Source organism: Macaca thibetana, chromosome 2 (assembly GCF_024542745.1).
Source record: "Macaca thibetana thibetana isolate TM-01 chromosome 2, ASM2454274v1, whole genome shotgun sequence".
In the NCBI taxonomy this organism is placed as follows: Eukaryota; Metazoa; Chordata; class Mammalia; order Primates; family Cercopithecidae; genus Macaca; species Macaca thibetana.
Window position 1 is genome coordinate 188,467,176 of NC_065579.1, and position 12,160 is coordinate 188,479,335.

Here is a 12,160-nt window from a genome sequence, read left to right on the forward strand (position 1 = left end):
AGAAGCCAGTCAGTTAATGGCAGTAAAAGAAGGGAATTCCAAGTGGGAGCTTCCCAAGCCAGGAGGAAGAGCGGTTTCTTGCCTTATCACTGTAAGTGGCAGAATGGAGTTCCAATTCAATGATATCATTTGTGTTATCAAAGATAGTTTAATCGCTGAAAACCTTGTAACAATTACCAACACAGGCAAATGCCTTTTCCTTTTTGGCCTTACGGAGAATGAGAAAAGTTCTTCCCATGGTTATAATTCTTAGCTGTTGGTAATGCAGACAATAGTACCAGAACAGCAGAATTACAATGGCATTCCAGCATTCTGTGTCTTAATTCTAAATTCACGTGACCTGGCAAGCTTAGGACAGCCCTGGTTGTAAGTGGTACTCACATTTTCAGCAGTAGTACTCTAGCTACACTTGACTGTTCACCTCTCTGTGAATTTGTATGTGTGAAATACTGCCCCCCAAAAGTCTCACAACTTTGAGAAATAAGGTCGCTTCCAAAAAAAACCCAGTATGTCCAATTTGAAGGGGGCGCTGTCAGTGGGTGTTTAAGTGGGTGCTTACAAGCGGAATCTATTCCGGAGCCAAGAACAGGTCGGGGTGAGGAAGGCCAAGGCTGAGCGAAGTCAGCTCGGGACCCACCTCCTAGAAGGACCTCCGCCGGCAGGAAAAACCGTTACGGGGAGGAAAGGGCAGGTCCCTGCGGCCTCCAGGTGCCAGCAGCGTGAGTGGGCGGAGAGGCCTCGGTGCCTCCTACCCGCTCGGGACGTGCGTCCAGGCATCACCCCGGGATCCGCTCCTCCCCGCTGGCGGGGGGAGAAAGGGCAGGCGGCCTTCCGCCCCGGCTATAAAGGGCCTCGGACTGCCGCGGCTCGCCTCGGTTCGCCGCGACACGCCTAGGCGCCCTCCGGCTCCGCCCCAGCCCCAGCCGCCACGTCCCAGCTCGAGCTCCAGTGCCCGCTCAGGCCCCACTCGACCCTCTCGGGCCTCGGCTACTTGGACTGCGGTGGAAAATGGCGGCTCCGGTGACTCCCGCGGCTCGGGCCGAGGACTCCGAGGCGGCGCTCAATGCCGCCCTGGCTGACGTGCCCGAACTGGCCAGACTCCTGGAGGTCGACCCGTACTTGAAGCCCTACGCCGTGGACTTCCAGCGCAGGTACCGCCGGACTCCCACCACCCCCAGTCAGACGGGCAGCCCGCCTCCCAGGAGCCGGTTCGGGACGCGGGCAGCCCCTCGGCCCTGGAGCGCCGACCCCGCCCCAGGCGGGGAGGAACCTGAATGGGCGGGGCTCGGGGTGACGCGGTAACCGGGTTCTGTGGCTTCCGCAGTGGCAGGTTGACAGCTCCGGTCCCCGGAGCGGGCGTTTGGGAAACTTCTTTCCTCATCCCCTTTCCCTTCTGTTCTAATCAGCGGTCTTGCGCCATAGGGTACGTGCTGTGGCTCCAACACTGAATTCCTCTAGTGCAGCTGGGGAGTGACTCAACGCCCCTGCAGGTTTTCTGACTTTGGCACGCACTAGCGTGGGCCCGTGGAGTCACGTGGGCATAACTCCTGGCACGTGTAATTACGCATTTAAAACTTTCTAGTTTATTTCATAGCAAATATTGTGATTTTATATCTAACAGGATTCCTTCAGGCAGACACCATATCCTTGCACTAGTTCTTTCCTTGCGAATATTCCTCATTTAGGGGAAGATTACACCTACATTGATCAATTTTTTCTCCCCTTGGACTAACATTGATAACTTCAGTGTACATCAACATTTGTTCCTGTTTGACTTTGCCATCTTGAAGAGGGAGAAAGGTCAGGAAAGTAAAACTTTTACAGGCCAATGTCGTTTTAGCTTGTCTTCTACCATTGTGTACCATACCAGTTTAGTTACTGGGCTAATGATTCTGTTAATAAGTTCCACTAAAAAGGTACAGGTCTTTGTTGTTGTTGTTGTTGTTTTAAGTAAAAGAGCTATTTTACAAGTTGTAATAGTTATACTTGTGAGGTTACCCCATTTTGATTTAATAGTTTCTCCGGAGCCTTTTAGGAGAGACACTGCAGAATGGAAACTATCCTGGCAATAGAATATACATGGCCAATTTTTCAAGTGATGGAAAACATCCATCTAGTTAACTGGCATGAAGGAGCGTTGAGAGTAATGAAAATGGGTTGATTTGGAGTTTGAAAAAAGCCCAGCAATTTGTTTGTGTCCTAGCATTTTCAGGTATTAAATGCATTCAAATCAGCAAGTGTTTATTGAGGAAGTGCTATAGATAAAACACTGCCCTAGGGATTGTAAGGGATATGAAGTTGCATTCTTGAGCTTGTATATGGTAATGAATGAACCCTTTGTGAAATAATCACCTTGAGCTGTCCCTCACTTAATCAGATGATTGTGCTGTTATATAAACCATTTGGGGAGCAGTCTTATGAAATTGTTTTCAGAATTTACAGTATATACTTTCAAAGAAACTTAGTACATAATTGTCGTAGGTGTAAGGTTGGATTTGATTTAGAAATAGAAAAACTTTAGAGAAAAAGATAGTGATTAAAGGTAGTGGTTAGATATATATATATATTTTTGATGTCCTTGTAACCATGACGTTAATTTACTTGTGTGCTTTGTAAAATGACACTTAAGATATTTATTAAAGAAGAGTTGTGGAAATGTTTTATCTACACCTCCCTCCTTTTTAAAATGACACACACAGATAAACATTCTTTATTAAGTTTCTTTCATGTACTTTATTTCCAACTCCACTGGGATTGAAGCATTTATAATCTTCTTTCATGGTTTGCCAAAACTAATGAAGGGGACAAAGGCCAAGATAAAGAAGGGAAGAGAATCCAGTGTGCTTGGTGAAAAGTCTCGTCCAGTGGGCCCTCATGCCTCACTCTGATCTGGATTTTACTTATGTCCTTGGTTCTGAGTAATGGCCATTTGCTAGCACACATGTTCCATTTAAGCATATCAAATAGTAATTTGGCATTACTATTTGGTAACTTCTATTTACTATTTGGTATCTAGTTACTATTTGGTAACTTCTATTGTTAACACTCGAAGAATAAAACATTTTTCCTTCATACAGTCTGGTTTTAGTTCCTTGTCCAGTTTTCCATTTATTTCTGATAATCCATTTGGACTGTGTGTCTTTGGCCTAACACAGACACATAACCAGTCAAACACTTAGGTGCAAAGTATGCTTACTAAGGAGTGAAGAAAATTTGAGGTACCAACAACAATATTGATGAAGAAGGAAACTTCTCTTTGATGGACTGTCTCATCCTTCCCCAGCAGACATCTTTTCATTTGAATTTTTTTGGATGTTCCCTTAGGATGTTTCAGATGTTCCTTCCCTTGTTTATCTTGGCCTTCTCCCCTTCTGTATTCGTCTGTTTTCACGCTCCTGATAAAAACATACCTGAGACTGCGCAATTTACAGAAGTAAGAGGTTTATAGGACTTACAGTTCCAAGTGGCTGAGGATGCCTCACAATGGCAGAAGGTGAAAGTCGTGTCTCACACGGTGGCAGACAAGAGAAGAGAGCTTGTGCAGGGAAACTCCCTTTTTTAAAACCATCAGGTCTAGTGAGACTTACTCATTATCACGAGACAGCATGGGAAAGACCTGCCCCCATGATTCAGTTACCTCCCTTCAGGTCCCTCCCACAACACATGGGAATTCAAGATGAGATCTGAGTGGGGACACAGCCAAACCATATCACCTTCATTAGTTGTTCTATCACCTTCTGTACCTGTGAGAATTTTGAATCAAGTATAGAGGATTAATGAGTTACTCTGCTATAAAATAAAAATTAGTACATTATTAGCATGACTGACTGACTACCTCCATGTTGTCTCATTGATGACCTCCCAAAATAGCATTTTCCACTTGATTTTTCTACCTTTTATTTAGTTGTTTACTTCTTGTTACACTACAATTAGTTGTTATAATTCCAAAATTTTAGTGCTTTAAAACATTTAATTGTCCCCATATTACATGTCAGCATGAGTCAGCCAGAGGACTGTCCTCATGGCAGTCACTCAAAAGTCTAGGCTTATGAAGGATTTGTTTTGAAACCTACTTCTGTAGAAGTAGTGGCAGGGCAAAGAGAAGCATGTTGAACTATGCACTATTTCTTACAGCTTTTGCCTAGCAGTGAGTCCATCCTGCTGATAATGTTACTCTGGCCAGTGCACGTCAGCTTGCCATGTGGGTGAAACAGAGGATTGGCATTTGTGAACACTGTCAGAACAACACAATGTTAATGATACTACTTTATACCCTCTGTTTAATGTTTTTACAGCGCTTTCAGTTATGGTATTTAATGTAATCCTCATAACAAAACCATGAGGTAGACAGGGTGGGCATTTTTCCTGTTTTACAGGTGCAGAAACTGAGTGATGGGCTTGAGCATACATGGCATAAGTAAGTGCTGCACCTGTGATTAATCTTTCTTTGCTAAAACTGTTCTCAACCAGTTCACAGATAACTTCATGATAATGTAGGGATACCTCTTTACTCTTCTTTGTCTCTAGCATTGTACATGTTGGACTATTTCTTGGCTCTTTGAAGCCATGATCTTGCTTTTCTTTCATTTTCTCAGCCTCTTTTTGACCATTTAATGTAAGAGATTTTTAGGTCACTTTCCTGGGATCCTTTATGTATTTCTATTGTATATTTCCTCCCTAGGCGTTCTCATCCATCCCATGGATTCCATCTATCTACTGAGGCTACCCACATCTGTCTCCACTCTAGATCTTTCTCCTTATCTTGGACTTATTTATATCTTCATTTCGATGTTTTATAAATACAAACCTCAACAAGTATAAAACTGAACTTAACAGATTTTCATTCCAAACAGGTTTGTCCCTGTCAACCGAATCACGGTGTTCGGAATCTTCCTCTACCAAGATTCCGAACCTAAAACGTAACGAGTGATTTCTCATTTACTCCCCTCTCCTCCTTTCCTTATACCTCTGAGTCTACTCAATTGTAGCCCCTGACTCTTTTAAGTATGTACCATGCCGCCTTCCTACTGCTGCTATCCTAGTTCAGGTTGCCAGCATCTCTAGTATGGTTTACAGAAACTGCTTCATAGCGGTTGTTCTTTTTCCAGATCTGCACTCCATTCTAATTTCTCCACTCCTCTTCATTCAAAAACAGACTAAGTAGAATGGATTTTGAAATAAACAAATCTGATCATGGTACTCCTCTGCTTAATTAAACCCTTTCAACCATTCCTCATTTCTCTTGAGTTCTGTTCAGCCTCCTTCCCATAACTTACAAGATTCTGCATTATCTGGTCCCTGCTGACCTTTTCAGCCTCCCGCTCGGTACCATCTAACCAGAGGGTCGTAAAGGGAGAGGGGCAGCTCGGATCTCTGGGGACCATTCTATAAAGGTACTAGAATACCAGTAAAATAAATTAGAAACATGGTATCCATTTTCCACATGCATTCCTTTTTTCTTGAATATTGAAGATTTTCATTTCATATTTTGTCCACACACAAGAAATTGGAGTGTCTGGAAAAAATCACTGAATAAAAGATAAGAAAGATGAAGAATTAGAAAGCTTTTCTGATCTTTATCAGAAGAGTGATAGTTTTAGCTTAGTAGGAGTGGGTTAAATAAGTGAATCTTTTCCTGTATTTAATATTTTCTTAATATAAAATAATTTCTCTACCCCATGAAAGAGAAACATTTAACAAATGTTTGAGTATCAGCTGGAAAATGTGATGACATATTATGCTGTCTTAGATGCCACATATTTTGGTTTAACTCTCAGTGAAGCTGTGCTTTTGTACATGCTATTGCTTCTGCCTAAGCATTCTTTGTTTCTACCTTAGGATAGTTTCTGTACATGTTTTGGGACACAGCTTAGAGATATATTGTATGCCTTCTCTGACTTCGCCCTATCTTGAAGCTTCTTCCGGGCTGGTTGAGGGGTCCCTCTTCTTTTCTGCCACCTTGGACCACTATCCTATGGATGCTCATCCACTCCGTAATATAGTTGTCTTTCTACTCTTTGTATCCCCCACTAGATTGTTTGCTCTCATGAATGGGTACTATGTCTATATTATTTATTCACCGTTGTAGTCCTCAGTCTGTAGAACTGGACCTGCCTCACGGTAAATACTTAGTATAATATTTGAATGAGCCAGTGGCTGACTGAATGTCTTCTGACTTTATTTTTCCTTTGTGGCATACCAGTGAGTCTAAGGTCAATTCACCTGGAGCTAAAAATGTCTGGATTACTTGGGTAGATGAACAGAGAACAGGAGTAGTTACTAGAGGTTTCATGTGATAATCTGGGGAAGGGGAATATATACTCAATTAAAGAGCTAAAGATGGCCAGAATAAAGCAAGAAAATAGTTTCTTTATCAGATACTTTCATACTCATCAGAGACTAAAAGTTTAATCTCTGAAGGAATAGTCAGTTTGAGAGAATCTGATGTCAAGTTGTAGCTGTGTGTGCAAGAATGGGAGAAGGGGTTTTATGAGCCAATGTTAAGTATTACAATTACAGTGAAGAGCTCTACTTGGTTAGAAATAAAATAATTTTCACATTGGTATCTAATTGGAATTAGAAAGTAATTTGGATTTGGTATGTTAGCAACCACCCCAAGAAATTAAAAAAAAAAAATGTATTGAGGTAAAATGTACATACATAATTCACCATTTTTATCATTTTTAACCACAGTTCAGTGGTAATAAATATATGTATGTATATTTTCCTCCTTTATCTCCCTTCCCCAATCTCCTTCCTGGCCTCTGGTAACCTCCAGTCTATGCTCTGTCTTCCTGAGAAACACCTTTTTAGCTTCTGCATATGAATGAGAGCATGTGATACTTGCCTTTCTGTACTTGGCTTATCTCACTTAACATAATGGTCTCCATTTCCATCCATGTTGCTGTAATGATAGGATTTCATTACTTTTTATAGTTGAATAATATTCCATTGTATCTATATACTGTATTTTCTTTATCCATTCATCTGTTGATAAGCACTTAGGTTAATCCCATATTTTGGCTATTGTGAATAGGGCTGCAATAAACATGGGAGTGCAGATGTCTTTTCAACATGGTGATTTGATTTCTTTTGGCTATATACCCAGTAGTAGCTTTGGTGGATCATATCATATTCTATATTTACTTATTTGAAGGACCTCTATACTGTTTTTTTTTTTTTTCTATAGTGGCTATGGTAATTACATTCCCACTAATAGCGTATGAGCGTTCCCTTTTCTGCACATCCTAACCAGTATCTGTTACTTCCTATCTTTTTGGTACAAGCCATTTTGACTGTGGTGAGATGATACTGCATTGTGGTTTTGATTTGCATTTCTGTGATGATTAGTGATATTGAGCATTTTTTCATATACCTGTTGACCATTTTTATGTTTTCTTTTGAGAAATGTCTGTTCAGATCTTTTGCCTATTTTAAAATCAGATTTTTTTTTTTTTTGCTATCTGATTGATTGAGTTCTTCATACATTCTGGTTATTAATCTCTTATCTGATAGTTTGCAAATATTTTCTCCTATTCTGTGGGTTGTCTGTTTACTTTGTTGATTGTTTCCTTTGTGGTGCAGAAGCTTTTTAGCTTGATTTATACTCTCATGTCTATTTTTGCTTTGACAGCCCATGTTAAGGTCTTATACAAGAAATCTTTTTGTAAGAGACCAGTGCCCTGGAGCATTTCCCCAGTGTTTTCTGCTACTATTTTCATAGTTTCAGGTCTTAGATTAAAGTCTTTATTTAATCCATTTTGATTTGACTTTTGTGTATGATGAGATACTAAGGGTCTAGTTTCATTCTTCTTCATATAGTTATGCAGTTTTCCTAGCACCATTTATTGAATAGACTGTCTTTTCCCCATTTTAAGTTCTTGGCACATTTGTTGAAGATGAGTTGGTTGCAAACGTATTTAGACCTGAATTCTCCATTGTGTTCCATTAGTCTATGTGTCTGTTTTTATCCCAGTGCCATGCTGTTTCAGTTACTGTAGCTTTGTAATAAATTTTGAAGCCAGGTAGTGTGATGCTCCCAGCTTTGTTTGTACCTTGACAAGAGGTAGGACTCTACATTGTAAAATATGTTATGCATCTTACATTCATTGATTTATTATGTAGAGTTGTAAAATATGTTACACATCTTACATTCATTATTATACAATTCCATTGTAGCTTATTTGACATGATTTAAGTTATGGTAACTAACTTATAAAACTTGATGTGTAAATGATGAGAATAATTTAGACTCTAAATTTAGTTTCTTCATGTGTAGAAATCTCTGTGTGTGTGTGTGTGTGTGTGTCTGTATACACAAAATATTGCTGAATGACCATGTTCTAAAGTAAAAGCAAGATGAGGCTTACATTTTAGCTCTTATAACTGTTAAATAGCCTTGAGTCCTAGGGAAAGTTAATCAACCACTCTGAACTTGTTTCTTCATCTATAAAAGACGGATGGAATCTACTTTGTAGGGTGTCTTGAGGACTAGGAATATATATAAAGATGCTCAGTAAATAATAGTTTGATGATAATATTAGCAAACTAATATATCACGTTAAATACTTACTAGAGTATTATTTTCAGAAGATTTTATTGTTTGCTTCTTTAACACTATATTCTGAAATGAATTATCAGATAAATACCATGACCAGAAATTCCCTACAGCTCTTTGTTTTACTAGTTAACTGTGCCTTACTTTAGGGGGCTCCTTCTTTTTTTCTTAGTAAGAGTGATTGTGTGAATGAGGTAAGGCAGGTGGTAATTTTAATCATAATCTAATAGAGATGGAAAAGAATATGTTTAAACTTTGATCCTTAATTTAGAGAGGAAATGATAAAGCAATTGCCCGTTTACTATAAGCTGAAGGCAAGGTGAGTCCTGGGATATAATGAACACAAAGCTCCTTTTATTGAGAGAGGTAAATGTTAGCCTGCAGAAATTCAAAATCACTCTTCTCTTGATCTTCCTTTTCTGTCTTTTTCTCTTCTTTCATCTGACTGCTAAGTGTTCATATTCTTGGGCATCAAACAGCTGCAGGGATTTTCTTCCTCCTGAACTGTGGATGGTTAGAGGAATGGTCATACTGAGTTTACTAATAGCAGGAGTAACTTTGAAAATAAGACTAATGTAGAAGAAGAAAAAATATATAATAGCAGCATAAAAGTATGAAAATGAAAGAATTATTATAGTGGTATCTGAACATATCGTATGTGCATATTAATTACAAAAATTTTAAATCCAGTGTTCTGCCTTCTCTTTTTTTTCTCCCTTGCTTTTTGATATTTGATGACTGCAGTTATTTTCAATATGTTTGATTTTGCCATAAGATGCATAAAACAAATGAATATTCATATGTATTTTAGTAGATCCATTGAATGATTAATTTTAATGGGACACAATCTCTGGGTTTATACACTAGTTCTGCAACTCAAAATATGATAATCAGAAACCAAATATACCAATGTATTTCTCGCATGAAGTTGAAGTTTTCCAAATACCCAGCAAAAAGAATTAACTGTTTGTTTTACCGGTGATATCACATGATACTCAATGTTATCAATCTGTTTTTGTTTTCATAAATAACACCTAGCCACAGGTTATATTTAATTATGAATAACTACACAATACAGATATACACACTGTTACAGAAACATGATAAAATTAGTTATGCATTTAGGTTCATGTTATAGAAAACCCAGCACACTTTCAATTAACAGAATATTCCACAAGCAGTGAATTCTAGAAGTAGAGGCTTGTGAAGAAAAGTGAAGGTCAGTGGTTTGGGCTTTAGCATAAACGCATCCTTCTTTATCTTTCTGCTATATTATCCTTAGCATATACTTAGCATATTACCCTTAGCATATGGTCTCCTTTCTTATGCTTGGAAGATGATTGGACACAGCTTGGCACCACATCCATGTTTCTAGCTGGGACATGTGCTAGCTTACTATGTCTACTTTAGTGAAGCATATGTTAGCTTTCTTGTAAACTTCAAATAGTTCTTCCCATTTACAGGTTATTGATCAGAAATGTCCCATCGTCATCCTTAGCTCAAAGTGAGCCTGGATCATCAAGGCTTTCAGTTGCACGCACATCTTCCTGAAATGTATCCTTTTGTCTCATCCATCACAACTTCCCAGGACTCTTTTCCTTTCTCCAGAGAGGAAACTACATCTGGCAGAAGATGAAAAGCCCCAGTGAGATCATGTTGTCGTCCTCTAAAATCACATCTACGCGGAAATCATTCTGTGCAGGATCCAGGCATTCCTGCTCTCCCCGAGAGGAGTCTATAGTAACACCCCTCAGTATTACCAACCTCTGGTTATGGATTTGACTTTGCTAGACCTGATCTTTGTTTTTCTGGGCTCTTCTTTTTGGCGGGGTGGGGGTGGGGTGGAGGGAGAATACAGAGACTTTTCACTGCTCTGGCTTAAACTGATTCAGTCCCTTCAGCTACTTGGCCCTAGCTTCACTATCTTCTTTTTTCACTTTCATGAATATTCTTAGAAAATATAAGAATGTGGCCAGGCGCGGTGGCTGACGCCTGTAATCCCAGCACTTTGGGAGGCTGAGGTGGGTGGATCACGAGGTCAGGAGTTTGAGACCAGCCTGGCCAATATGGTGAAACCTGTCTCTGCTAAAAATACAAAAATTAGTCGGGCATGGTGACATGCGCCTGTAGTCCCAGCTACTTAGGAGGCTGAGGAAGAAGAATCTCTTGAACTGGGGAGGTGGAGGTTGCCGTGAGCCAAGATCATGCCACTGCATTCCAGCCTGGGCAACAGAGCGAGACTCCGTCTCGGAAAAAAAAATATATATATATAAGAATATTTTGAGATGAAATTGGTTTGTTAATTACTAATACTTTTTTCATCTTGGGCTCTTGAAAAAATGATCAGTTTTCAGTTATTTGGAGAATAGAAAATTTGTGTGATTAAAAAGGAAAGGAGAACAAAATTTAAAATGTCCCTTAATTTATGCTCAGTCTTTAAAGTAAAGCATGAATTATTTTTTACCTAACTACACACAAGCTTATGAGCCTTTAACATTATATCATTCTGTGCTTTTGTTTTTAAAGCGTAAGATGTGTAAGTATCAGTCTTCATGGTTGTCATTTCTGTGCTTTTTATTATTATTTTGTCTCAGCTTTTCTCTTTCTGCATTAAAATACTCTGACACTTTTGTTTGCCTGTTTGTTTTTTGCTTACACCTTGGAGTCTTCCATCCTCCTGACCATTTTGATTGGCAGTGTTATTTTTGTGGTTTAAGTTGTGCTTACTAGTGATAGGAGTGTAGTGAAACTAACAGATCTCTTTTTGCTTTACTTGTCCAAAGTGCCTTTAATTAAAATCTATAAGGTACCCATGCAGTATTAGGCAAAACTCTACTCACAAATACAACATGTAAACAGGAAGTATATAGATATAAGAGTACTATCAAACCTAAGAGTTGGTTTTAGCAGGTTCCAAGTACCTATAAAGTCAGAGGACATCTGAAAATATAGGGGAGATTGTTTAGACAATTGTAAATCGTGTTAGACTGTATTAAAAAAGAATCATTCTGAAATAATTACAGACTCACAGAAAGTTGCAAAAAGAGTTTAGAGAAGGCTCCTGTACCCTTCACTAAGTTTGCCCCACTGTTAATATCTTGCATAACTGCAGTGGTTGTATCAAAACCAGGAAATTGACATTGGTACAAACTACAGACCTTAATTATATTTCTCCAGTTTTTACATGTACTTATTTGTGTGTGTCTATACTTCTGTACAATTTTATCACATGTATATATTAATGTAACTGATACTGCATTGAAGATATAGAACTGTTCCATCACGACAAAGGAATGCTGTCCTGCTATTCCTTTATACTCACAATTGCCCCTCCCCCACCCATCCTTAACTTTTGGCAACCAGTGAGTGATATGGTTTGCATGTCTGTAAGTTTTTTCATTTGGGGAGTGTTCTATGAATGAAATCATATATAAGTTTTTGACAGTGGCTTTTTTTTTTCATTCAGCATAATTCCCTTGAGATCTCTCCATGTTGCATATATCAGTAAGTTGTTCCTTTTTATCACTGAGTGGTATTCCATTGTATGGATGTACCATCCATCCAGTTTGTTTATTTATTAACCTGTCGAAGGACATTTGGATT

The 12,160-nt window shown here is 39.1% G+C and overlaps 1 protein-coding gene across 1 annotated transcript in view; it reads left to right on the forward strand.

Moving 5' to 3' along the window:
• Positions 1-350: 350 nt before the first annotated feature.
• The window catches only part of GBE1 (1,4-alpha-glucan branching enzyme 1), a 262,977-nt gene continuing 251,167 nt past the window's right edge, over positions 351-12,160 (forward strand). The window contains exon 1 of the mRNA XM_050779011.1: positions 351-1,151. Within this exon, the coding sequence (XP_050634968.1) occupies positions 1,009-1,151 (143 nt within the window). The 5' untranslated portion in view covers positions 351-1,008. The remainder of the gene's footprint in view (positions 1,152-12,160) is intronic.